General features: G+C 43.5%; 1 protein-coding gene across 9 annotated transcripts in view; it reads left to right on the top strand.

The window, feature by feature from the left end:
• Positions 1 to 184: 184 nt before the first annotated feature.
• SEPTIN11 (septin 11) overlaps positions 185 to 24,842 on the top strand; it is a 91,659-nt gene continuing 67,001 nt past the window's right edge. For 8 of the 9 annotated variants that reach the window (XR_014264273.1, XM_082463862.1, XM_082463861.1 and 5 more), the window contains exon 1: positions 186 to 382. Coding sequence is in view for 8 of the 9 variants with exons in the window: in XM_082463862.1 (XP_082319988.1) it covers positions 356 to 382 (27 nt within the window). In the remaining variant the exon portion in view is untranslated. Of the gene's footprint in view, positions 383 to 24,842 lie in introns of all 9 variants that reach the window. The other variant, XM_082463863.1, reaches the window with a different exon arrangement.

The raw sequence follows: 24,842 nt of genomic DNA, 5'->3' as shown, positions 1-24,842 counted from the left end.
CCCACTACATTCGGCGAGGGCGAGCTCTGCGGCCTGGGCCTGCCGACCAGGGCTGGAGGCCCGCCCGCCTACCATCTTCCCTCCCACCGCCTCAGCCCGGGCGCGCAGGCTCACACCCCTTCCTGGGGAAGCAAATGGTCCCTTCCAGGCGGGTGGCCATGTTGTTCTAATAAAGCGGGAGGGGCGGCGGCGTGGGGAAGGTGGGGGGAGCAGATGCCGCTGGTTGCGCGCGGGAGCTGGGCGCTAGCAGAGCGCAGCCGCAAGGCAGGCGCGGGGGAGGCGAGCCGGAGCCGGAGCCCAAGCAGCAGCTAGTGTTGGCGGAGGGCACCCGGGCGCAGCTGGAGCAGTAGCCGCGATGGCCGTGGCCGTGGGGAGACCATCTGTGAGTGCTGGGGCCTCGCTTCCCTCGGCCGCTTCTCCTCCGGCACTGGGGGGGTTCCCGCTTGCGGGCGGGGGCCGGCGGGGAATACTGGGGGCCGGGAGCTGGGGGCTCGGGACGGCTGCGGCGGTAGCTGTGGGTGTGTGCATGAATTTGGGCGCGTGTCTGGGGCTGAGGGGAGGGCGAGGATCCCCGCGGCTCGGCTACTACGTGATGCAACAGTGTATCGGCTCGTCGCGCCCCGATTCCCGGGATGTGGGAGAAAAAGGACCCCTCGCCTATTTTTTCTTTAAGAGGATCCTTTTGGCCACGGTGTTTCTCGGCTACCTCCTTCTCCCCGCGCACACCTTTCCCCTCGTGACAGTCGAGAAAGGCGCCGGGTGTGGTGGGGGGGGCGGTTTCCTCCCGGTTCCCCCGCGCAGAGGGGCGACCAGGGCGTGGGAATTGTTAACCCAAGCGTTGTGTCACGCGGTTGTAGAAGCGGGTCAAAAATAAAGGGGTGGGATTTCTGGGTCGTATGGTAGTTCTATTTTTAGTTTTTTAAGGAACCTCCATACTGTTCTCCATAGTGGCTGTATCAATTTACATTCCCACCAACAGTGCAAGAGGGTTCCCTTTTCTCCACTCCCTCTCCAGCATTTATTGTTTGTGGACTTTTTGATGCTGGCCATTCTGACCGGTGTGAGGTGATACCTCACTGTAGTTTTGATTTGCACTTCTCTAGTGGTAAGTGATGTTGAGCATCCTTTCATGTGTTAAAAAAATATATAAAAGGGGTGGAATTTCCGTGGTGGCTTCCCCAGTGCACTGTGAGATCCCGGACACCCTCAGGCACCCACGCTGGTGACCGGGCCCTGCCCAGGATGTGGACAAAAGCCTTAGATACACAAAGTTTTCAAAGGGCCCCCTTGTCGGGGTGGGTGGAAGTCTTAAAATGCTCTGCGGTTGGAAGGCCGGGGGCGGCGGGCCGGGGAGGCGGGCGCGCGAGGAAGAGGAAGGGATGGCGGGTGCGTGGAGGATCGGGTGCCCCCGGGACGGGGCGAGGGAGACGGGGAGGGAGGGAGGGGGATGCTTAGTCCCCGAGTTTGCCGGCGGGGCAGGGGCCGCGCCTCCGGCGGTGCAAAGCTCATTCAGAGACTCTGGACCCGGCCCGAGGGCAGCCGGACTTCAAGGGTGCGGTTTCAGCCGGGGCTCTGCATCCCGGGTGAAAGGCGGAGGCAAGGGGCGGTGGCGGCCTTCCCTTTTTACTGAAAGGAGCAGAGCCGGTGGGGAAAGGCGGAGTCCTCTTTCTTTCTCTTTCCCCTTTTCTTTGTCGCTGTTCAAAGTCACTTTCGCCCCACGGGCTTTGTGGGCTCCTTGAGCGAGTTTCTTCCCGCTCTACCGCTTCCTTTTCTCTTCCTCTTCTTCCCCTTCCCACAACTGTGTAGCTGCAGGTGGTGGCTTGAGAGATCTTGCAGGTACAGACCAAAGTCTCGCGGAGATACTGGAAGCTCTGAAAGCCCAGAAATGCAAATTGCAAGACTGTGCTCTCAAACCCCCGGCCCTTCTCCCAACTCTTCCTCCAGATACAGTCGCTTTTTGCACCACTCCCCCATAATTAGCGGAGTCCTTCAGCGTGCTCTAACCCGGTTTGGTGGTTCAGCTGCCGCGATGTTTTCAAAGACATTCTCCACCATCAGAAAATGTGCAGTGGTCATTTTGAAGTGTAACTGTGGGTCGTTTAGGTAGTTTAAACTCTAATATTTAATGACAAACACTTAAGAATTCAGGTCTCCTCTTGATAATTAGTGGTGATAGATTGTTGTTACTGCGGGAATTTGCATAGTCTCTGGGCCGATCCCTTTATTTTTCTGGTGAGAATATTGAGGTCCAGAGAGGTCAAGTTTATCTGGTTAAATTACCACTCCCACCCCCCTACCCCACCCCCCTTCCCCAACACACCCCCCCCCCCCACACACATATTTACACAGCACAGATTCAGATAAATAATATCTGCTTTAGGTAATTGGACAGTGGCTAGATGCAAATGTTCTGTGTGTGTGTGGGCAGGGTGTCTTTCAGTATAACACCTATTGCTGGTGCATTCTTGAGGCATGGGGGAGGTAGAAGAAATAATTTGCTGCACATTTTCTATAAATTAGTTCATATATGTCAGTTAAATAGGAACAGTATGTGGATTTAAGATTTAGTTGTGTGGCCACAGTCATGTCCAACACCAGGTCTGCCAACCAGATGTGAGCTTAATTCCACAGAATTCTTGTGTAAGACCTCTCTCATTCAAAAAATAGAGGCGATTTTACAAAGTGTGTGTGTACAGAGGAGTTAACTGCTTTCTCTGCACATTCCCTGTTGGCATTAGAATTAAGATTAAGTTACTTACAGTTTGGAAACAGAAGACTATTTTTTTTTTGGACCGAGTTGTGGTAAGGGTGATCAGGAGTTGACTACAAAGTTAAAAAGTCTTTTCCTACATCTTCCAAGGAATTGTTGAACTGTTTCACTCTGTTCATTCGGTTCCTGTTTTAAGTGTAGTGTTTGCAGTTAGGTCTTCAAAACAACCCCAGTGAATGCAGAAGATTCTCCAAACCCAGCCCCAAGGTCTCTACACAGAATCCTTCATGGTAGAATTCGCTGCCCATCCTTTTCCAGTATCTATTCTACGATTTGAACAAAAGAAAGGAAAGGTGTGTTGATAGAAAAGAATCACTCCAAAGTTGATTGTGAATGGAGTTTCCCTCGTTACTCCTTTAGAATTAGATTTTTTTTGTTTAGGAAAACGTGAACATATCTCCTTCTCCTACAAACTGCCTCTCTCATTCAGATTGAAGAAAAGTTCAACCAGAATAACTTGCCCTCAACTTGAGACAGACATTCTTGAACTTGAACATCTGAGTGTGATACCTCAGGTACATATGACATTTTACTGGGCAAAAATCCTTATATATCAAATGCAGTATTTTCTATCTTATGAAGTGGTTATCTTCAGTTATAACCATTTTAACTTCAAGGCTAAATTCAGACGTTTCTTAAGTGGATTTGTTGTTGGCTGGGAAACAGAAGCTTCAGTCTGGTGTGATACTGTTTATTTCCATTTTAATCTCGACCCCTAGCTTCTCCATTTTCCCGGGAGTGGTTTTTGGACTTGGCTCCCAGAAGCCCCTGAAGCACATCTGCTGTTTCCAGAGTGTGACTGATGATCAGCAAGAGCATTTCTCCCCTAGGGATGTGTGCACATTTCGGATGAGTTAGTATTTTGGCATTCAAGTCCCAGGGCCGCTATTATCTTTGTTTTAATCCGAGCATGGTAATTTACTCTACCTGGGAACAGGCTTTAAGTAGCTGATCCTCTCTTTTAAGGAGTGGTGTTCATCACGTTATAAGGTCTGGGGGTTTAAAGGGACTTTAGAGGTCATTTGGTTCAGCCTCCTCCCCAATGCAGAAAGAAATATTTTCTACATTATCCCTAACAGAAGTGTTTAAGTCTTTCCAGTGGTGGAGATTCCCCTATGATATCGTTCAAGAAACAAGTTTAATTATTCTTTTATCCACTGCGCCAGAAGGAATGGAAATCCAAGTTCATTCATTAGCTTATTTAACACTATTAATCGAGCACCTTCTGTGTGCTAGGTACTGTTCTAGGTGCCAGGGATACAGTAGTGGACAACAGAGAAATTCCTTCTTACCTGGAGCTTTTATTTTCTGAGAGATTTAGTGTCCGTGTGTATTACAGAAACAAACTTCAATAGCGTATGTAAGCCATTTCTGGAGAAAGGAAATTATGTGCCTATTGCTGAGTCAACAGCTATGATGTAGGTAAAGGATCTTACCTGTTCGAGGATCATTATAGGCAGTTCCTAAAGATATGGTCTGTCTTCAGCAGGAGGATGAGGACTGACAACGAAATGTTATTTTCCCTTGTTGTGAAATTGCCATTTCTATGACTTGAGGATGTGGCCCCTACATGGAGGGCTGTGGCTTTTGGACCTGGAGAGCGATTAAATCTTCTGAAAGCTGTAGATTATTTTTCTGTCTTCTAAAATATCTTCTTTAAAAATGATGTGTCTACATCACGATGAAAAACTGACCCAAGGAATTGATTAAAAGATGAAAGCTACTCATATCCCATCGTCCTGATGTAACAGTTCTTAGATTATTCTTATCAACTTTTTGAGGTTTACAGCAAGCATAACCTATACCATATAAACTGCTACTAAGAAACCAAACTGTGTGCCTGGGAGTACTCCGTCTGACTATTTGGACATTAATATAATCGAGGAAACAGATGCTTAGTGCTTTCACAGGGGCCACGCTATGTCTGTGTCCAGACAAGGGAATGAATGATTTGGATGGCCTGCTTTGATTGATTACCAAAAGACCCAGTGTTGATTACCGCTGATGATGCCACAGCTGATGATGATGTTCTGATTTAGGCTCCCTGCGGAGCAAGCTACAATCAGGGTTTTCTGTGCCTGTGTTTGTCTTTATAGGGCCTTAAACTTGGTTGTGGGGGAGGGTAGGGTCTGCTCTTGGATTTTATCATTTATTGGGAACTGTCTTTCATAGCCTTAGCTAAACTGTCTCAACTGGGGTCAGCCAAGCTGAACGATTATTTAAACAAAGACCCAGTAGACCTGAAGCTTCAATCCTTTTTCCCAAAGAGAACTACTTTACAATATAATGGATACCCCCTTTGTTTTGTTTTTTTAGTTAGTTTGTTTTAATCCAGATTGACAGAAAACCCCCTTTCAACTAAACAATACCTCTCCTATCCACTCAGGCCTTCTGGCAGCCCATCAATGCGGCTGCTGTTGAACATAGAAACAAGACTTGGGCTAAGGTGAAACAGACAGATTTCTAAAAAGAAGGCTGGTGATCTAAAAATCCAGTATGCATTGTCTCACGCCTGGCCTGAGGTAGAAATCAGGAGTCTGTTGCCTGATGTGACCAGAGCCAAGGCATTAGAAACACCTTTTCAGGATCCGTGCCAGTGAGGGTGAGCGCATCGCTCAAGTCAAAGGATGCAGGAAGTTGAGTTGTGTGGATGCGTTCAGTCCACCTGCTGAACTAGGACCGTGTGGGATGGGGTGTGATGTGTTGACTGAGGGGCCAGTCTGGGGTGGAGAGGTAGGAATGGCTTCACGCTCCAAAAGAACATCTTTGGTGTCCAACAAGGGGGAGCTTGGTTCCTGCTTTTTTTTTTTTTTTTAAATTTTTAAAATTGTTGTGAAAATATACCTAACATAAAATGTGTCTGTTTGTTTATTTTTTCACACACACACACTGTATTTTATTTTTACAAGAGATAAATAAACTGACACCAAGCATTGTAAATGGATGACCACAATAAAAGCAACAACGATTGCAATTACCAAACATGAAACACACTCATACTATGTCATAATATTGACATTCAGTCCAGTGTTCCTCCACTGTAACAGCTCCTTTACTTTGCAGTGAAAATTGATTTGTATATTTTTTGCCTCTGAGTCCTTGTGGGAATTGTGTCTGTTTTTGATAATTAAGTAACATTCCTTTGGGAAGAATTTATGATTTTCTTACTTTCTAATTCTTTTTTCTTGTAGAAGTAGAATTACAATAATATAGATAGGTTAGAAATGGAAAAACAAAACAACTCTCAACACCCTAATGCATCAGTAGTCATTCTTGGCTTCCTAATCCATCTGCTTTACCAGATACATCTTGTGCACTTTCTTTGTGTAGGTGCTGAGGTTATGACGTAAGTCCCTGAGATGCCGTCCCCGATGCTTATCAAATTTCTCTGAAGGATGAGCAAGCACTAGGTCTCAGCAAGGAAAGTGAGGTGGGGCGGTGGCTAGGGAAAAGTGTTCCAAGCCAAGGGAACAGCATGTGCAAAGCTCTGAGGTGAGGCAGAGCCTCTTAAGGGAATCCAGTATAGCAGGGACATCAGCATTCAGGATGGGGTAGAGGGGATGGACGTGAGGCTGAGAAGGTGGTGGGAAGAGACCACATCACTTTTGCAGTGCATTCTTCAAGACGTGGGTATTTACTACATAGCTCTTTAAATATTTTATACGCTATCCACCCGACCCACAACGTAGAATATCCCAGATTCTTAGACTTGGTTGATGGAAGACACTGAAAATCTTAAGAGCACTAATTCTTCAGGTTTCAGGGGAGGCTCGAGGAGTTGATTTCTTTCATGGCCGAATCAAGCCCTTAAAGAACAGAGGAAGTAAAGACTGAGGAAGGGCACAGAGAGGAGTGACAACATCACCAGGCCTTCCTCTGCCTAGTTTTTTGTGTTGAGTTCTTCCTCAAGATGTAGAACTAAAGTCTTAACTTCCTTACACACCAAAGCAATTGAGTCCTGAAGGGTGAGGCTGGGGTAGAATGCTAGGACTCCTCCCACCTTGGACTGCAAGTGCCAGTCGATGTTGTCTATAAAGAAAACTAAAAACCCACTGGATCCTATGAAAACAGGAGGAGAGTCTTTTAAAATCCAGGGTTCTGTTAAGACTTAATCCTTTTTCATTCATCTCCCTTTGTGTACCGTTTTCATGCCAATATAAACTTCATGAATCTCATTAAAGGTGCCCATTAAATTTACTCAGACCTGCTGTTGGAAGGAAAAGGCTTGATTCACAGCTTCTTTGTGAGGTGTAGGAAACCTGTGCAGCATCTTGATTTTTAAGTTTTTTCTATTTAAGTTACTGTCAGGACAATTATCTCTCTTTATCCTCACAAAATTTCTGAGAAGTAATACAGGCAAGAAAACTGAGGCACAAAGGAGTTGTCACTTATCTAATCTGGTACAGCCAGTTAGTGGGAGAGCTTGGCTTTGGAACCAACGGTTCTTAGACCAATGTGCATACAGACCTACCATTTGTATTGGTCAGTTAGACTAAATTACGTTGAGGTAACAAATTGGTTCCAGGATCTGGTGGCTTACACAGCAAAGGTTTATTTCTCACACAGGGTCCTTGTCTGTTCCATCCTCTGAGATCCGCTCCATGCTGAATTGACCCTAGGACCCAGGCTGAGGGAACGTTCTGTCCTCTCTCTGGACATTGCCAACCTGGTGGCAGAGGAAGAAGAGGCATGCTGAACCCTGAACTGACTTTTCAAGCTCTTGGGTGGGTCACTTCCACATGAACATCATTGACCAAAATAAATGGTTACTCCTAAATTCAACAGGATGGAGATGGGTAATCCTGCAGAGAATGGCTCTGCCAGTCACTTGGCCCAGCTGGATGGGATGGGGAAGTGAACCCTCCCCTGGGGAGAGCCCGTGATTGTGTTGAATAGTACGAGTTCACCATAGCTTCCTAGTCAGGGCATCTGCTAGAGAGCCAAGGGTCTTTTTTTTTTCTTTCAATTTTTATTTATTTATTTATTTATTTATTTATTTTTGGCTGTGTTGGGTCTTCATTTCTCTGCGAGGGCTTTCTCTAGTTGCGGCGAGTGGAGGCCACTCTTCATCGCGGTGCGCGGGCCTCTCACGGTCGCAGCCTCTCTTGTTGCGGAGCACAGGCTCCAGATGCGCAGGCTCAGTAGTTGTGGCTCACGGGCCTAGTTGCTCGGCGGCATGTGGGATCTTCCCAGACCAGGGCTCGAACCCGTGTCCCCTGCATTGGCAGGCAGATTCTCAACCACTGCGCCACCAGGGAAGCCCCCAAGGGTCTTTATTATTTTGTAAAATTGTCTCCCTGTCTGTAATGATTTTTCTCAGTCTATTTGTCCTACTCTGATTCTAGCTGGACATGGTAGGATGATGAGAGAGGGAGAAAGAGTGTCTGTGTGTGTTTAAGCAGCCAGAATGAACTGAAGGCAGACAGTATGATTATTCCTGTTCTTTCACAATGAGCTTCCAATAGCACCGTCACCGAATAAGGGATGAGTGGTGACCTTCTCAGAGACCTTCTGTGCTAGTCTCTGGTGGCCCCAACTCTGGGACTGTACTCTCTGGGAAATGGTTTTGAGGCTATTAGGGCTTCCAACTGCTTGATAGAATTATTTCCCTTAGGATGCTTCCAAATCAGTCTTTTCCCAGCCCTGTCTGTTCCTAAATGCAGATGCATCTATGACACCCTTCTTTTCTGTGCTTTGTTTTCTCTCTGCTGAGAGGTACTAGTACAGTCATCCCTCAGTATCTGCAGGGACTGGTTCCAGGATCTCCGCGGATACCAATATCTGCAGATGCTCAAGTCCCTTATATAGAATGGCCTAGTATTGTTGGCCCTCCATATCTGAATTCAGCCAACCGCTGATGTGGTCCCTGCAGATAGCGATAGAGGACTGTATGTAGCGTTTTGGTTGAGAATGTGGGCTCTAGAGCCAGACTGCTGGCCTCCTAGTGTATCACCTCTGCCATTTGACCACCTTTGTGACCTTAGACAAGTTACTCACCTTGTGTACCTCACATTCCTCATCTGTAAAACAATTACAGTACCTTCTTCAAAGGTTTACAGGATTAAATGAGTTATTACACCAGGTGCTTACAATGATGCATGAAACATTCGTCCTCAGTAAAAGGCAAACGAATTCTGAAATAATAACTGCTTTATACCTAAGGCTGGGCTCAAAGCAGAACTGCCACCCCCCACCCCCCACTCTACCCAGTAGGAGGCAAGCATTTGCCCCTTCCCTTGCTCACACACCTGAAACGTGCACTCTTCCCTTTTTCTTGTCAGGGCACACTTTTGGGGCACAGATCCAACGTACCCGCTCCTTGAAGCCTCCATTCACCAACCCAAGTTTTGGTGACTTTTCTGTCTTTGAATTCCAGCAGCATTAATGCCTACCACACTTATGGGCCACCTACATAGTGTTCTGGTGCACCTCCTGCCCCAAGTTACTTTTTTTAAATAAAGAGGAATGATCAAATCTAGTTGTGAATGTTTAAAAAAGCCTTGACCACATTCATGCACTCTTAGCCCTAACTGACAGGCTTAAGGGAGGGGCTGGCGCTGTGCACAGACCCCACAGCCCAAGAGACGTTTGACCGAAGGAGTGGAAACTGGTCCTTGGATCCGCATGTACCGGCTCCCCTCCTCTCAGTCCACCCTTTTATTCCAGCTGTGCTGTGCTAACCTCTGGCAGGTGTAGACCTCATCTCTACAGCTTTCTGCCCCAGGCTTCTCGGCTGTAGTGTTCCGCTTCGCTGTTCTGACCTATGTACATATCGGATGTCCAAGGGAGTTACCATTACGTGGCTCACCTCTGACTGCTGGGGGATAGAAGCTGGTGGATAAATATTTCTCTCTTTTGTCACTAAGTTGGACAATTCTGAGGCACAGTCAGAGGGTCCACATGGGCCCCAGCCCTCAGGGGTGATTGGTCCATCCTTTAGGATAGCTTTCCTCTTTCGCTGTTAAACTTTTGCCAGTCCCCACTCCTGTTCCTCTGGATCACTTTCACATTAGCTGCATGCATGCAAACCCTTGGCTCAGGCCCCTGCATTTTGGGGAAACCCACGTGAAAACACCTTGTTTCCTGGTTTGGGGCTCTTCTTTTGCCTTATGCAGATGAGGGAGACTGCATGTTGCTTTTGTAACATACCAGATTACTCTGGACATCAAAAAAATAGGTTCAGAACAAACTGATCTTTTATCAGATTTTTACTATTTACTGGAGGACAGACTTCAAACTGCTGTAAAAACTAGACTCAGAGGGATTTCCCTGGTGGCTCAGTGGTTAAGAATCCGCCTGCTAATGCAGGGGACACGGGTATAAGGTCTAGCTCCTGCTCTCAAGAAGCCTGCAGTTCAGTTGAGGAAAAAGTCTGAGACTCAGGTAATGCTCAGCTTCCATGATTTTGGGGGGGTGGGTGGCAGCGTCTTGTCAGGCTCTTCTAACTACTATTTAGCCCTCCCTTTTCCCTTTGATAGTAAATGTCAGGACCTCGGTTCCGAATTCAGAAAAGTAGGGCCCGTTTTATTTCCCTTCTCTTCTCATTTTATAATGTAATTTGAGGAGTGCTAGAAAGATAACCTCAACTTTATTTCCTTCTAGGCTACCATTAGAAATTTATTCTTTTGGTTTAAGGTAAGGAGAAAAAAGGCATAACAAAGGGAATTGACAAATTGTATCAGAGTCTGGAGGGGATGTTTTCAAAATTTCTGCCAGATTAGTTTGTATGCCCCGTTCTCTCTTCAAAACATAGTGACTGCCACGGCATGCCAAATGCTTTGACTTGTAGACTAGTACTCTATTCTAGGGCACGTGGGCATTTCTGTACCTACCATGCCTACTGGATCGGTAAGCCAGTACCCATGCTTACTGGGTCAATTGTTTGTTTCCAAACCCGCTTATGCCAGTTATAGTAATCATCATATGTGCATAATTTAATATGATGTAAATCTATGAAATATAAGTGCAAAAATAGAAAGATTTAGTAAAGGTGAGAGTTTTGCTAAAGTAAAACTGCTGTGAATTTAATATGGTTAAGTTGGAGAAAAAAGTTGTAAGAATCTAAAGGAGTCTGAATTCAGATTACATTGAAAATGTTTCAAAATTCTGACTCCACTTGAGAAACAAACTGGAAATCATAGATGATGCTTATGGGTTTGTGCCAGAAAGACACCTCTAAATGGAATTTCTCTAACTCATTATGATGAAAAAAACCCTTGACCTTTTGTCAAAAAAATTGGTGAATGAATGTATGTTTATATGTTTTAAGGTAAAATGAAATGTTTAGGCTATAACGATTGTTTTTAAAATCCTAGTCTTTAAATGCTTTTTAAGATAAATTATCCAATCCTGCTCCTAATAGCTTTGGATAAAGGGACTAGTACATAACCACCATTCCTCCCAACTTCCCCATTCCCATATTCTAACACGTATGGTAGATGGGGAAAAAAGTTGAGAATTACTGGTTTTTCCTGGGTTAGATGCGAATGTTTCTGGAAGAGTTAACTCACTTGACATGATTTACCTTCTTTTACACCTGATGTAAATGGTTATCAATGTTGGTTTTTTGTTTTTGTTTTTTAAATCTGATTTGAAAGAGGTGAAAGGACATTAGAAAATTTACCTGTTCCATCAGTTTCTTTTAGGTTAGTCCAGAATAAAGGGAAATACGATTTGGGGAGCAAAATAATCTCAGTTTGGAAAGGTGAGGTTATTTTAATGATCATTTAATGTTCTCTTTGAGATACATGAGCACATGAGAGATATGGGTTACTCAAAGATGTACTCTGTCTGGGAAGAAGAAATTACTTCATTAGATGCAGATGAAAGCTTGGACCATAGTCTTAGTAGTCAGTCTGGACTTTTGCATTCATTCCTTCCAACCGTCCTTGGATAATCTTCCATCAGCAATTTGATTTAATTTTTAATCCCAACCATGAGAAAATTGTGTTAAAAAAGAACAAGTAGAAAGTTGTTTTTCTATTCCAAAGTAAAGGTAGTGGGAGGAGAAACTTAACAAATTGGAAGCTGAAATGTGTGATTTCTCCATTTCTCAAACTAAAACTGGAATCATTTTTGAGGTTTTTTTTGGTCTTTAAATACACATTTGAAATGTTGTTGCTAATTTGCACATTGGCTTTGCCACTAAACTTATTGCACACACAGCAGTCGTGTCCTAATTGAAGTTGTGCAATTCCACACATTTTTCCTGTGATAAGACTTCAGTGGGTAAAAGTTGATTTTTGAAATAACGTTGTAAGGAAGTTTGATTAGATATTATTCTTTTTTTTATATATATAGATTTTATTTATTTATTTTTGTCTGTGTTGGGTCTTCGCTGCTGCGCACGGGCTTTCCCTAGTTGTAGCAAGCAGGGGTTACTCTTCGTTGTGGTACGAGGGCTTCTCATTGCGGTGGCTTCTCTTGCGGAGCACGGGCTCTAGGCGCGCAGGCTTCAGTAGTTGTGGCACCTGGGCTTCAGTAGCTGTGGCTCGTGGGCTCTAGAGCACAGGCTTCAGTAGTTGCGGCTCGCGGGCTCTAGAGTGCAGGCTCAGTAGTTGCGGCGCGCAGGCTTAGTTGCTATGCGGCATGTGGGATCTTCCCGGACCAGGGCTCAAACCCATGTCCTCTGCATTGGCAGGCGGGTTCTTAACCTCTGTGCCACCAGGGAAGCCCCGATTAGATATTATTCTTGACCCAAGACCGTCAGCCCCTATTTGATGGGTCAGGACTCATACTTGATGATCTTAAGGCCAGGTCTTCTGACTGTTGGTTATACCTCTTCTTACCAAATGGAGATGACACCCAAGGCTGCAGAACAGTGCTGTCAGGTAGAACTTTCTGTGACGATGGAAATGTTCTACCTCTACATTGATCAGTATGGTAGCCACTAGCCGTATGTAGCCGTTGAACACTTGAAATGTGGCTGGTGCAACCGTAGAATTAAATTTTTTATCTTTAATTAATTTGCATTTAAGTTTAAATAGCTGCATGTGGCTAGTGGCTATCCTACTGAATAGTGAAGCTTTAGGAGTGTAGTCTAGAGGTATTTACAATCTGATATCTTTCTCATTTTTTAGAAAATTTTTTTATTGAGAAAAATATCAAACATGCACAGAGTAGGGATGGAGATGTTCATTATAACATTCTCTCATCACCCAGGCCAATCTTATGTCATCTGTTTTCCCTTTTCTCTAACCTCTTCTCTTCCCTACCCGTCAACCCCCCAAATTATTTTGAAGTAAATTCCAGGACAGTCTGATCTCATTTTGTTTTAAAAGCTAAGATGGTGATCTGGGGGAAGGAGAAGAATGGTATTAGAGAGAGGTACTCGGGGATCTTCAAATGTATTGGTGATTTAAAAAAAAAAAGACTTGAAGTATAGAGATGGGAAAAGTTATGGTTTGACAAAGGTAGGTAATGAGTATACAGATGTGCTATGTTTTGTTTGCTTGAAATATTTCATCACCACCATCATCATAAGAAGCTAAGCTTGAGCCCAGAGATGGAACAGTCACTGTACCAGGCCTCACTTACCTGTGCTTATAGTGAACTTTGAGTTCATGGATAATTTAAACATTCAAACATTATTCATATGCGATATTTATCATCGAGCTTAATTGAATGCCAGCAGTGCTATAGAGTCATAGGATCTGTAAAAAGGTGGAGAGCAAGCTGAAGATCTTTCTCTTCAGCGCAGTCTTCTCCCAACACTTGGTTTCAGAGAGTGGCAGCTTGATTGGAGCTCACGTTGAGTCCAGAGCTTTCTGTCACACCACACTTGCCAGATCGACTGATTTGCTGAGTTAAAGCTTGTAGCGCTAAGTCACTCCTACCTACTTTTTAAAATGGCAGATTCCTTTTTAAAAATTAATTAATTAATTTTTGGCTGCGTTGGGTCTTCATTGCTGCGTGCGGGCTTCAGTAGTTGTGGCTCACGGGCTCTAGAGTGCAGGCTCAGTAGTTGTGGCGCATGGGGTTAGTTGCTCTGCAGCATGTGGGATCTTCCTGGACCAGGGCTCGAACCCATGTCCCCTGCATTAGCAGGCGGATTCTTAACCACTGTGCCACCAGGGAGGTCCTAACAATGGCAGATTCTTATGATCTCTTTTAGAGCAGATACATTATTTCTAAGTCTACTTGCAGTTTTGCAGGTACTCTTGTTGGAGGGAAATGTTTTTTGTAATTAACAGTATAAAGGGCTTCCCTGGTGGCGCAGTGCTTGAGAGTCCGCCTGCCAATGCAGGGGACACGGGTTCGAGCCCTGGTCTGGGAAGATCCCACATGCCACGGAGCAACTAGGCCCGTGAGCCACAACTACTGAGCCTGCGCGTCTGGAGCCTGTGCTCCGCAACAAGAGGCCTCGATAGTGAGAGGCCCGCGCACCGCCATGAAGAGTGGTCCCCGCTCGCCGCAACTAAAGAAAGCCCTCGCACAGAAATGAAGACCCAACACAGCCAAAAATAAATAAATAAATTAAAAGAAAAAAAAAAACAGTATAAAGTAGTCATTTATGAAATTTTATATTTGGGGCTGAGAAGTGATGTCTGTTACTGGTGGAGAGTATTATAGGAAATGCCTGTTTGTTTTTTACATTTCTGTTTATAAAAGAAACCCTTGTAGCAAGCACATTTTGGTCATGTGGACACATTGAAGGAAATAGTGCTTGCATCAATGATATTTAAAAGTGCAGTTTTCCTCTACTACGTAAAACAAGAATTGTTGTTGTGCTTTTGTAGTTCAATTTAGAGGCTAATAATGATTTTCTTCCCTTATGATAGTGTGCAGAATATGTATATTCTAAATTTGGAACGCTATACTTAGGATCTCAGGATTTAAGGGGAATGAATTTGTGATGGTAAAGGATCTTGTATCATCAGAAATGCTCCCAGACCTTGGCTCAGCTGTCCTATTGATGGAGAAAGATAATATGCTTTAGAAGAAGAGCTATTAAAATTTTTAGCAACATTCTGAACAACTGCAAGCCTATGGTTGCAACAGGATGCTGTTCCTTTTCCAGGGTCAAGTCTCTAAAAGCCTGCCCTTTGTGTTCCCTTGGTCTTTTGTTAACCACATTCCTGGGAGGGAGGGAAGAGCTTTGTCTAATCTCATCATCTACATTGCAGTTTGTTTTTATCCCATGGTTTGTGGAGATAGTGAATAGTTGGTTAACACCCTACGTATAAATGTTACCAGGAGTCAAGATTTACGCCATTTTTACAAATAATACTCCCGTGAAATGAGCCTTCTTATCTCCACTTGACAAGAGATAGTTGAATCCATGGTAGGGCAAGAAGATTTAGGGAAATGTTTTGTCAAGTCAGTTGCTCTGTCCTTTTCATGCAGGATAGAGACAAGAAACTATGAAGGCTTTAAAAATGACTGTGACCTGATTAGGAGACTATAGCAACTATTTTCAGTAAAGAGGGCACAAGATTAGTGTGAGTAGCAGGTTTTTTTCTTTTTTAATGTATTAAGTTTATAGATTTTGAAAAGCTTTTATATTAGATGAAATTTAAATCTAGCAATAACACATCTTGAAAAAGAAAATACATTCATATAATCTAGATCTCAATTAAGCATTCTTACACTTAATTACTTTTAGAAAAATGTTAAACTTGATGTAACCATAACACTAGTAAGAAATAGAAGTTTACCATATGTGTTCTCTTTAAAATAGTTAATGAGCCATGGTTTACTAGCAATCTAGCGATCTTTGATAGGCCTCAGTTTGGTTCTGGAGTGAATTATTTATGGCATGGTAAGAGAGTAAGGGAGAGAAATATGTCAGACTGTCTTTGACCAGGGTGAGCTTCCTTATTTGGCTCGTTTATTTGAGGGGAAAAAAGTACCAAAAGGGACAGCTCTCAGATTCTTCTAGTTAAACTGCTATAAACGGGCAAGCACGCGCCACCTCTTGATTCTGGCTGTTGAAATAAGGGTGTTAGTGGTGCCATAGTTTTTCAAGAGAAGACGGACATTTAGAGTTTGAGGTGAAATTTCCCCGTCTGAAAATGTTGGCAACGAAATCAAATATTTTAAAAATACTGTGTGGGCCACATACACACATGCTCATGGGCTGAGTCTGCCAGTATGCAGTCTGATATCCCCTGGACATGATTCATTTATTTTTCTTGTATTTGAATAAAGAACTCATTAAAGTTTTAAAATTTTATTTTGTTTTGGTATGCCTTTTAGAATGCTTTAACATTTGAGCAGTTACGGCGCTTTGTGTGGAAAATACGCTGGTTTTTTAAAACAGAAGCAATGCCTTGAACTCCGGTAAAACTTGTAAGTTGTTTCCTTCACAGGATATCTCCAGACAGGTTTGATCACACTGGGAGAAATAGAACCGGAGTTGTGTGGCGTGACTAGGACCCACAGCAGAGAGAGCGGGAGGGATTCATGAGTGTGTGGTATCCAATGTAAATATCCCTCTGCAAAAACATGTGCTATATATAGTGAATGGGGTTGGTTTTTTTTTTTTTTTCCTTCCTTTTTGGTTGAGATCCAATGACAGTTAATGGCTGTTTCTTACAGGCTGTGAAATTATTTATGAGTTTGGCAGTAGGATGATGTAAAATGCAAGTGGATATAGGTAGAATAAGGGCTGTTACCAAATTCCAGTAAACTGTGAGTGCTGGAGCTGTGAGGGAATTTAGAGGTCATCTCATCAGGGCCTGCCTTTGAGATGGGGACCTGAGGCCTGAGTTCAGCTGAGACTGAAATTCCCCATTCACCCTTCCCTGCCCAGCAGGAACCCAGCCTTCTCCCTTCTTTTCCTCTCCCTGCCTGTAGGAAAATGTATCTTCCAGGAACTATTTGTGACAATTAGAGAGTCTTGGAAAACAAACAAACAAACAAACAAAAGCAGATGTTTGGTGAACAGAACATTTAGAAAACAACTTGCGAGGAGGTTGTCTTTCCGATTGTTAGAACGTTTTTATTGGTAAAGTTTCTGTGGTTGTTTTTTGTGAGTCTTGATACCCTTCTTTCCAAAAGTCTACTCTTCCATAATGGGTATAAGAAGCAAAAAACCAGTTAGATCATCGACAGAAAAACGTGGCAATTAATTACCTTTAATTCTGCAGAATTTCCTAGTGGTGGGTTCAACCACATGAACTAGTTGATTTCAGCTGTTTCTGAACTACGGAAATGCTAGTTTCACATGGTTCAAGATAGTAGCTTGAGCAAAAGGGTAATAAGTACAGTCGACCCTTGAACAACAGAGGTTTGAACTGCACAGGTCCACTTAGAAGTGGATATTTTTCAATAGCATATACTACAGTACTACGTCTGTGGTTGGTTGAATCCAAGGATGCAGAGAAACCACTGGCATGCAGGGCTGACTATATACGAGGATTAACCCCTGTGTTGTTCAAGGCTCAGCTGTACTGGGGTATCTTCCTAGTCCTCTAAAAACATCCTTAGCGTTTTACATGGTCACTGACCACTCAGCCCTTCTCGGTTTATCCTGCTCAAACACTGTTCTGCTGGGGTACTTTTACTAAGAAATGTGGAATTGAAAGCTCCATGTGCACACGTGGAACAGTCTTCCTTCCACGTGTTACCTTTGGCTTGAAAAGCCTCCCTTGCCTTGAAGAAAAGACTACCCAGCTAAGGTCAGATGCTGGATTTGTTTTTAGTTATTCAGGCCAACAGAAGCCAGTTGGAATGGAAGTCTTGGTCAACAGCAAGATAGTTTTTTTTTTTTTTTTAAAATTAATTTATTTTTTGAATTTATTTTTGGCTACGTTGGGTCTTCATTGCTGCGCACGGGCTTTCTCTACTTGCAGCGAGTGGGGGCTACTCTTCGTTGCAGTGGCTTCTCTTATTGCGGAGCATGGGCTCTAGGCACGCGGGCTTCAGTAGTTGTGGCTCGCGGGCTCCAGAGCGCAGGCTCAGTAGTTGTGGCGAACGGGCTTAGTTGTTCCATGGCATGTGGGATCTTTCTGGACCAGGGCTCGAACCCGTGTCCCCTGCATTGGCAGGCGGATTCTTAACCACTGCGCCACCAGGGAAGCCCCCAGCAAGATAGTTTGATATACAGTTATATTAATGTTACAACTTGTATTGAGGATCTGAGACTTTTGGAAACATTGCCCTGTTATTGTAATTGAATCCTAATTCGATTTGGCAGTGGTAGTGGTGGGGGGGGCGGTGGTGAGTGGGCCCACAGAAAACAATGTTGTAAACTTTAGACCTTTTCTTCCGCTAGTTTCCTAAATCGAATCCACTGAGTATTGGCTTTGTCAATCCGACTTTTGTTAAACAAGTGGCATTTTAGCATTTTGTAGATTCGGAAAATAAGTATAAAATAAGAGACATTTAAGCTTAACTCTGAAAATTTTATTTGAGAAATGTTGTGATCTCAATAATATTTCAGACCTCTGACCAAATAGAGGTCTGAAAATCTTTTGACTTTAGGCATCTTAAGAAATTAAAAAAAAAAGAAATCCACCCAAGATCCAATCAATAGGAGAAAGCCAAACTCTACCAACTTCATGGTTCATAAAGATCAGAGTTCACCGCAACTGAATAAATACAACGAAAGAGCCACCACAAAGAGCAACTTGGAAATGGGATTTTTCTGTCCTCCTTTGAACCAGAGGGTTAGTTAGAGATTCACTTCTGACATTTCAGCCCTTTTTGACTGTTGGTTTAAAATCCGTGCTTTACTCCAGTTCTTAAAGCATTTCATAATACTTGTATATGAGCTGTAGAACTACGGGACCCTTTTATTGGTATAAAACGTTTTCCAAAGGAAAAAGGTACTGGAGAGGCTGCATCTCTTAAATTATTTCTGCAAAGCTGCCCTCCCATACTCTGTTCTCTTTGGGATGCAGGCTCGCCTCCCCAGGGTGGCATGCTCTTCATGACTGGATGCCTTTCCTCCCATAATCCCTATGAAGCTATTGCTGGGTCCTGAGCACATCTCCATGCAAACTCAGTCTTTGCACATCACAGAAATGCCCTTCTCCTGGCTTCTTACACCCTCTATACCTACTCATCCTGCGAGACTCTCCAGGCCTTTTAGCTTTCCTCTCGCCCAGGCAGAGTTGGGAGGACTTGTTTTCTGAAGTCCCATTTATCTTGGGCTCCTGTAATAAGCAGATATTTTGTTGTACCATAATGGTTTTCATGCCTTATTCATTTTTGTATCTTAAATACAGTATAGAATAGTGCCTGGCCCAAAGGAGTTCCTCAATAAACGCTTCAAAAATAAGTCAGCAGTAACCGGCCCAGGTTTCTGCCTAATGTAGAAGGACTTAATCAGTAAAAATTACTGTGGCAGAACATCCTAGAAGGAGGTTACAGAACAAAGAATTTAACAATCTGCTCAATTTTCCCCAGGAATTCTCAGTTATCTTTATTTAATGGCTGAGCACCTGACAGTAGGGAGCTGTGGAGGGCTGAGAAGTGAACACAAATGCAGCGGGCTGAAGGTTTTAATTTTCACTTCACCTGTTTCTTGTCTCAGCTCAATTTTTCTCAGCCCTGGGTTGCTCAGGCTGTACCAGTTGGAGTTGACAGAGCATGATATAATTTACTCCTGCCCATCAGAAAATACTGCAGAGTGACTGGGTGAGGCAGCCTCAGTAAATGGTACAGGTGGTTCTCTTTGATGCTGTACTCAGGGCCCTTCCCCTGGGCGTATTTTTCCTAATTATTGAAATTGTATGAATAGCAATGATCCCTGAAGCTCTTCTGTGTGGAAGTTGGTGGGCTGCTTTCAGTATTTCCACTTTCATTACTTACTATCTTCCAGAGAGCTGCCAAGTGAAAGTTCTAGAAATAATAGCATGTGAAGTGGTTATTCATAGTTGTCATTGTCCTGTGGAAGTGAGGCTACAGAATTCATCAGAACAGTAAATATTTACACTTTTTAAAGTTTATATATGAAATCTATATGTGTTTCTTAAATAAACATCCTTAAATGGCTAGCAGAATTGACAATGGATAGGGAAAAACATTTTAAATCTTGTTTACTGTGGAATTGCTTAAAGTGGGCAAGAGTATACCAGATGCTTCCTATTGTCTCTGTGGAAAAACTGTCACAAACCTATGATATAGACATCTGTACTTTTCAGTGAAAGGAAAAGAGACTTAGAAGTCACCTGCCCCAAAGTCACTCAGCTCAAAGGTGGCAGAGCTGGAATTTTTATTCCCGACTGACTTGCAGCCAATGCTTGTGACACTCTTCCATGCTGCTTTATTTTTTGTATTAATTAGAGAGGTTTTTTTTCCAAGCCTATCATTTAAGATACTGATATTTAAATATTAAATTAAAAATGGCACCGCCAACTTCATGCAGACCTGCCTCAAATGTATGTTGCTGAAAGGTAACACTAATTACTTTAAAATTTTAAATCATTTTATGTGTTGTTCTGGAACAGAATATTGCAGTGTATGTTTCAGCTAAATAGTTTAGTTATGATTTTTGAATGTTGGCTCGGTGCAGCACAATACCTATGAATGTGCCAAGACTTTCATGAGCTTTTTAGAAGGGGTGGTATTTGCTTGGAAAAAAGAAAACCATCTGAAAATGGATAGAACTTCGGGGTTATTCAGCGGTAACACTGCTCATCTTAGAAGAAGATCAGAATGAGCCAGTGAGGGTCTGGGTGTGAAATGCCAGGTGGTTGTCACAGTGCCTCTTTTCTGTCCAGCTGCACACAGTGTGTAAAAAATAGGCCTTTTAAAATATGGGGATATGGGACTTCCCTGGTGGCGCAGTGGTTAAGAATCCGCCTGCCAATGCAGAGGACACAGGTTCGATCCCTGGTCCGGGAAGATCCCACATGCTGCAGAGCAGCTAAGCCTGTGCGCCACAACTACTGAAGGCCACGCACCTAGAGCTCGTGCTCCTCAACAAGAGAAGCCAGTGCAATGAGAAGCCCGTGCGCCGCAACGAAGAGTAGCCCCTGCTCACCACAACTAGAGAAAGCCCACGTGCAGCAACGAAGACCCAACGCAGCCAAAACTAAATACATAACATAAAAAATAAATAAATAAATAAAATAAAATAAAATATGGGGACATAAATTACTTTTCTTAAGTAATTCTTAAGTAAAGATGGCCAATGGCTCCTCAAGATACAACCACCTCTAGGTGGTTATGATAGTCAACTACCGTGATTGTAGTGAGGTTGGACATCTTTTCATGTGGCTCTTGGCCATTTGTTTTATTTCTCTGTTAATGACTTATTCACCTCCTTGCCTTTCCGCTCCTCTACCCCCAAGTTGGGCTGTTTCTCTGTGTCCTGTTGACATTCGTCCTTTTTTTTTTTTTTTTTATAAATTTATTTTATTTATTTAGTTTTGGCTGCATTGGGTCTTCGTTGCTGCGCGTGGGCTTTCTGTAGTTGTGGTGAGCGGGGGCTACTCTTCATTATGGTGCGTGGGCTTCTCCTTGCAGTGGCTTCTCTTGTTGCAGAGCACGGGCTCTAGGCGTGCAGGCTCAGTAGTTGAGGCTCGTGGGCTCTAGAGTGCAAGCTCAGTAGTTGTGGCACACAGGCTTAGTTGTTCCGTGGCATGTGGGATCTTCCCGGACCAGGGCTCAAACCCGTGTCCCCTGCATTGGCAGGCGGATTCTTTTTGTGTTTTTGGCAGGCGGATTCTTAACCACTGCGCCACCAGGGAAGCCCGGCATTCGTCCTTTTTTTATGTGCAAATAATTTTCTCTCAGTCTGCCATGTTTCTTTACTTTTGTTTTTGGTGTCTTGTTATATAGAAGCTTTAACTGCACCATCTTCTTTTTGGTTTGTATTTTGGTGTCTTGTTTTGGAAATCAAGCTCCCTTTTCTCTGAAATTCATTTAATTATGTTTAACAACTGTTTTGTCTTTTGCTCAGTAATTTACAGAAGACAAGAATGTAGCAGCTGTTAAGAAACAGAGTCCATTCATCCAGTGGGAGATGTCCTGAACTAATAAATTAGAAACAACTCAAAGAGGAGACAGAAAGGGAAGAGCTTGGAACCCAAGATGTGAAAAGGAGCTCAAGGATCCAGCCCCTTTAGAGGGGCACAGGCATTTAATGCTCTGTGATTTGAAGAAACTTTTAGGAGATAATTAACACCTAACTTGTAATTAGCAGTTGAGTACACGCTGAGCTAGATGGAGGACAAGCAAGGGAGGCCTTGAGTTAGTGATTGGGTCTTTGAGTTAGAAATGTGTTGTTTGCGGGGAGAGATCCCATTTTAACATTCCTTTCAACTGGGTTATTTCCAGGTTTATAGATCAAAGTATTTTATCGGTAATAATGAGTAATAATACTGAACACTCACTATACAGCAGGCAGTGTGTCTAAGCACTTTATGTGCGTCATCTCATTTGGTCGATAAACTTATGAGCAGGTGTTATTATTATGCCATTTTCCAAATGAGAAAACAGGCTCAAGAAGGTTAAATAACTTGCCCAAAGTCACATAGCTGGTAAGTAAGTGGTACCAGGACTTGAATTCAATTTTTTTCTGACCTCAGGGCCATCCAAATGTGATTGTTAACACATGTAAAAAAGTATTTGTGGAGATTCTGAATGATGAGTCCTTGAAGTCAATGACAGTGGCTGTTCTGCTTTAAAATCAGGCTCTATCAGGCATCTGCTGGCAGGGCCTGACTTAGTTGCTCTCAGTGGAAGTCAGAAGTCTCGGAAGGACTTTACCACTGGAAACCCGTAAAAAAAATCGAAGCCGCTTCACTTCTGGGGGCCCTGCTTTTCTCTGCAGCCTTCGCTGTTTTCTGCCAAATTAATGAGAGGGTCATTCTGTTCTTTCAAGCCCTGGCTTTGCTCTCCAGCAACCTTTTACTAAGTCAGGTCACAGGTAAACCTACATGTTGCTGTGGTGCGAGGGGACTGGATAGACCTTGCCTGTGTGTGTACATGACACACACATGTGAGGGGAGGCTCAGAGCTTGGCCGTCTCCTCCCCAGGGCTCCTCGTCGACAGTTCCACTCCCCAGCTCAGCACGTATTTCATCAGGCTGTCCCAAGCATAACCTTCTACTTCAGTGAAAATGTGACACGTATCAAGCAAACGGGACAGAGACTAAAATCCCTTTATACGGAACGAATGCTGATGTGAATCGCTGATATAATTCCATAGCGATAAAGCAGGTTAAAAATCCAGGTTTTGTTACTTACTTCCTCTGAGACCTTGGCCACGTTTCTTTGTTATCTCCATGACTTAATTTCCACCTCTGTAAAATGAGGATGATAATATGTGTCTTACAGGGTTGTGAGGATGTAAACGTTAATGCATGTAAAGCACTTAGAAGAGTGCCTGGGGGATAAATGGTACCTTATGAATGTTAGCTATTTTATAGATTTAAAGCAATAAGCCACTATTTCCAGAGTGGTGCTCCTGGTACTATTTCAGGGCAGTTCATGGACATCTTATATTCTTATCTCTGACAGTTTGGCGCACTGATATCACACTTACCTCCTGCTGTAGATGAAGGCATTTCTGTGGTCTCTAGAAAAGTAGAAAAATAGAAAAGTTTATTTGAGCCCCAGGAATACTGCTGCTGGCTTTGGGTCATCCTTTCTCACCATGGCCATGTTCCTTTGATCACGCAGATGTCGTCCCCCATTTAAGCCTAAAGAATGGGTTCTCTGCCTTCTAGAATTGGCATGTGTTCATGAGTTATTACCCTAGCAGCTGAAGTCAAGATAAAAACATCCTAACTGTCCTTGTGGTCTCTCCCTACCTCCTCTTCCTGTTGCCCTCTTCCTTGTTGAAGTTGCCCCGTAGCTATGGTCCTTGTGGACTGTTTACAGCTCAGTGGCCCGTGTCGAGCCCTGACACTCCTCCAAGCCCTGGACTAGATACTGTGGAGGCATACTGAACACCACTGCAGGTTTCTGTGGCTTGGATTTTCAGAGAGCGTTCAAGCAGGAACGACTTTTAAAGAAATCATCTCATCCAGCTCTTTCATTTTACAGAGAAGGGGGCCGAGACCCAAGAGAGTCAGTGACCTGCTTAAGGCCCACAGACTCAGAACTGGAGCCAGATCCTCTGACTTTTGCTCATGCTACCAACCCAAGGACAGTTGAACGGAGGCGTTCCTGATAGGTAGTTAGTAGGCAAATTCTTTGGTGGTTTCCCATTGCCTAGCGGAGAAAACCCCAAATCCCTTTCCAGTTACTGATCTCATGTTTGGGACCCTGGTCACTGACTATGGTGAAAAAAATCTTAACGGTTTTGGAGCTACACATGGAATGAATCAAGTTTAACTTGGGCCCTCAATGCAGTTGGGTATTTATGGTGAGTAACCCTTCGTTAAAAAAAAAAAAAAAATGTGATTCCTTATAAAAGGCTTACAGAACGCAACTCGGGTTACTGTTGGTGGTGCTTGTGTGTGCATCTCCAGCCTGTGGACTAGAAAATAACTAATGCCTTAGCGACAACACAGGACACCATTTGAAAGCTCTCTACCATCCGAAAGTGCTTACTGTGGCAGTGTCAGTTTGGGACATTTTTTTTTTATTATTAGTTGCATACTTTATGCCAAAACAAAGTACTCCCCGTAGCCATTCCTGTGGGGTTTTGTTGCAACGTCAATCCACTTCTATTATTATTTTTTTATGTTTTAAAAATATTTACTTATTAATTCATTTTACATAACAATAATCGTATTACCTGTTAACATTAATAACAGTTTTATGAAATGTAAATTTTTCAAGTCATTCAACGAGTGAGATGAGATACAGTTGTTTTACATTTTTGTGATTCTTTTATTTATTTATTTATTTATTTATTTATTTATATTTTTTGGGTGTATTGGGTCTTCGTTTCTGTACGAGGGCTTCCTCTAGTTGCGGCAAGCGGGGGCTACTCTTCATCGCGGTGCGCGGGCCTCTCACTATCGCGGCCTCTCTTGTTGCGGAGCACAAGCTCCAGACGCACAGGCTCAGTAATTGTGGCTCACGGGCCCAGTTGCTCCGCGGCATGTGGGATCTTCCCAGACCAGGGCTCGAACCTGTGTCCCCTGCATTAGCAGGCAGATTCTCAACCACTGCGCCACCAGGGAAGCCCTTTGTGATTCTGTTTAATGTCCGACTTAATAGAAGA

Source organism: Balaenoptera physalus, assembly GCF_965194825.1.
Source record: "Balaenoptera physalus genome assembly, chromosome: 5".
In the NCBI taxonomy this organism is placed as follows: domain Eukaryota; kingdom Metazoa; phylum Chordata; class Mammalia; order Artiodactyla; family Balaenopteridae; genus Balaenoptera; species Balaenoptera physalus.
This window is presented reverse-complemented; position numbering and strand designations above follow the sequence as displayed.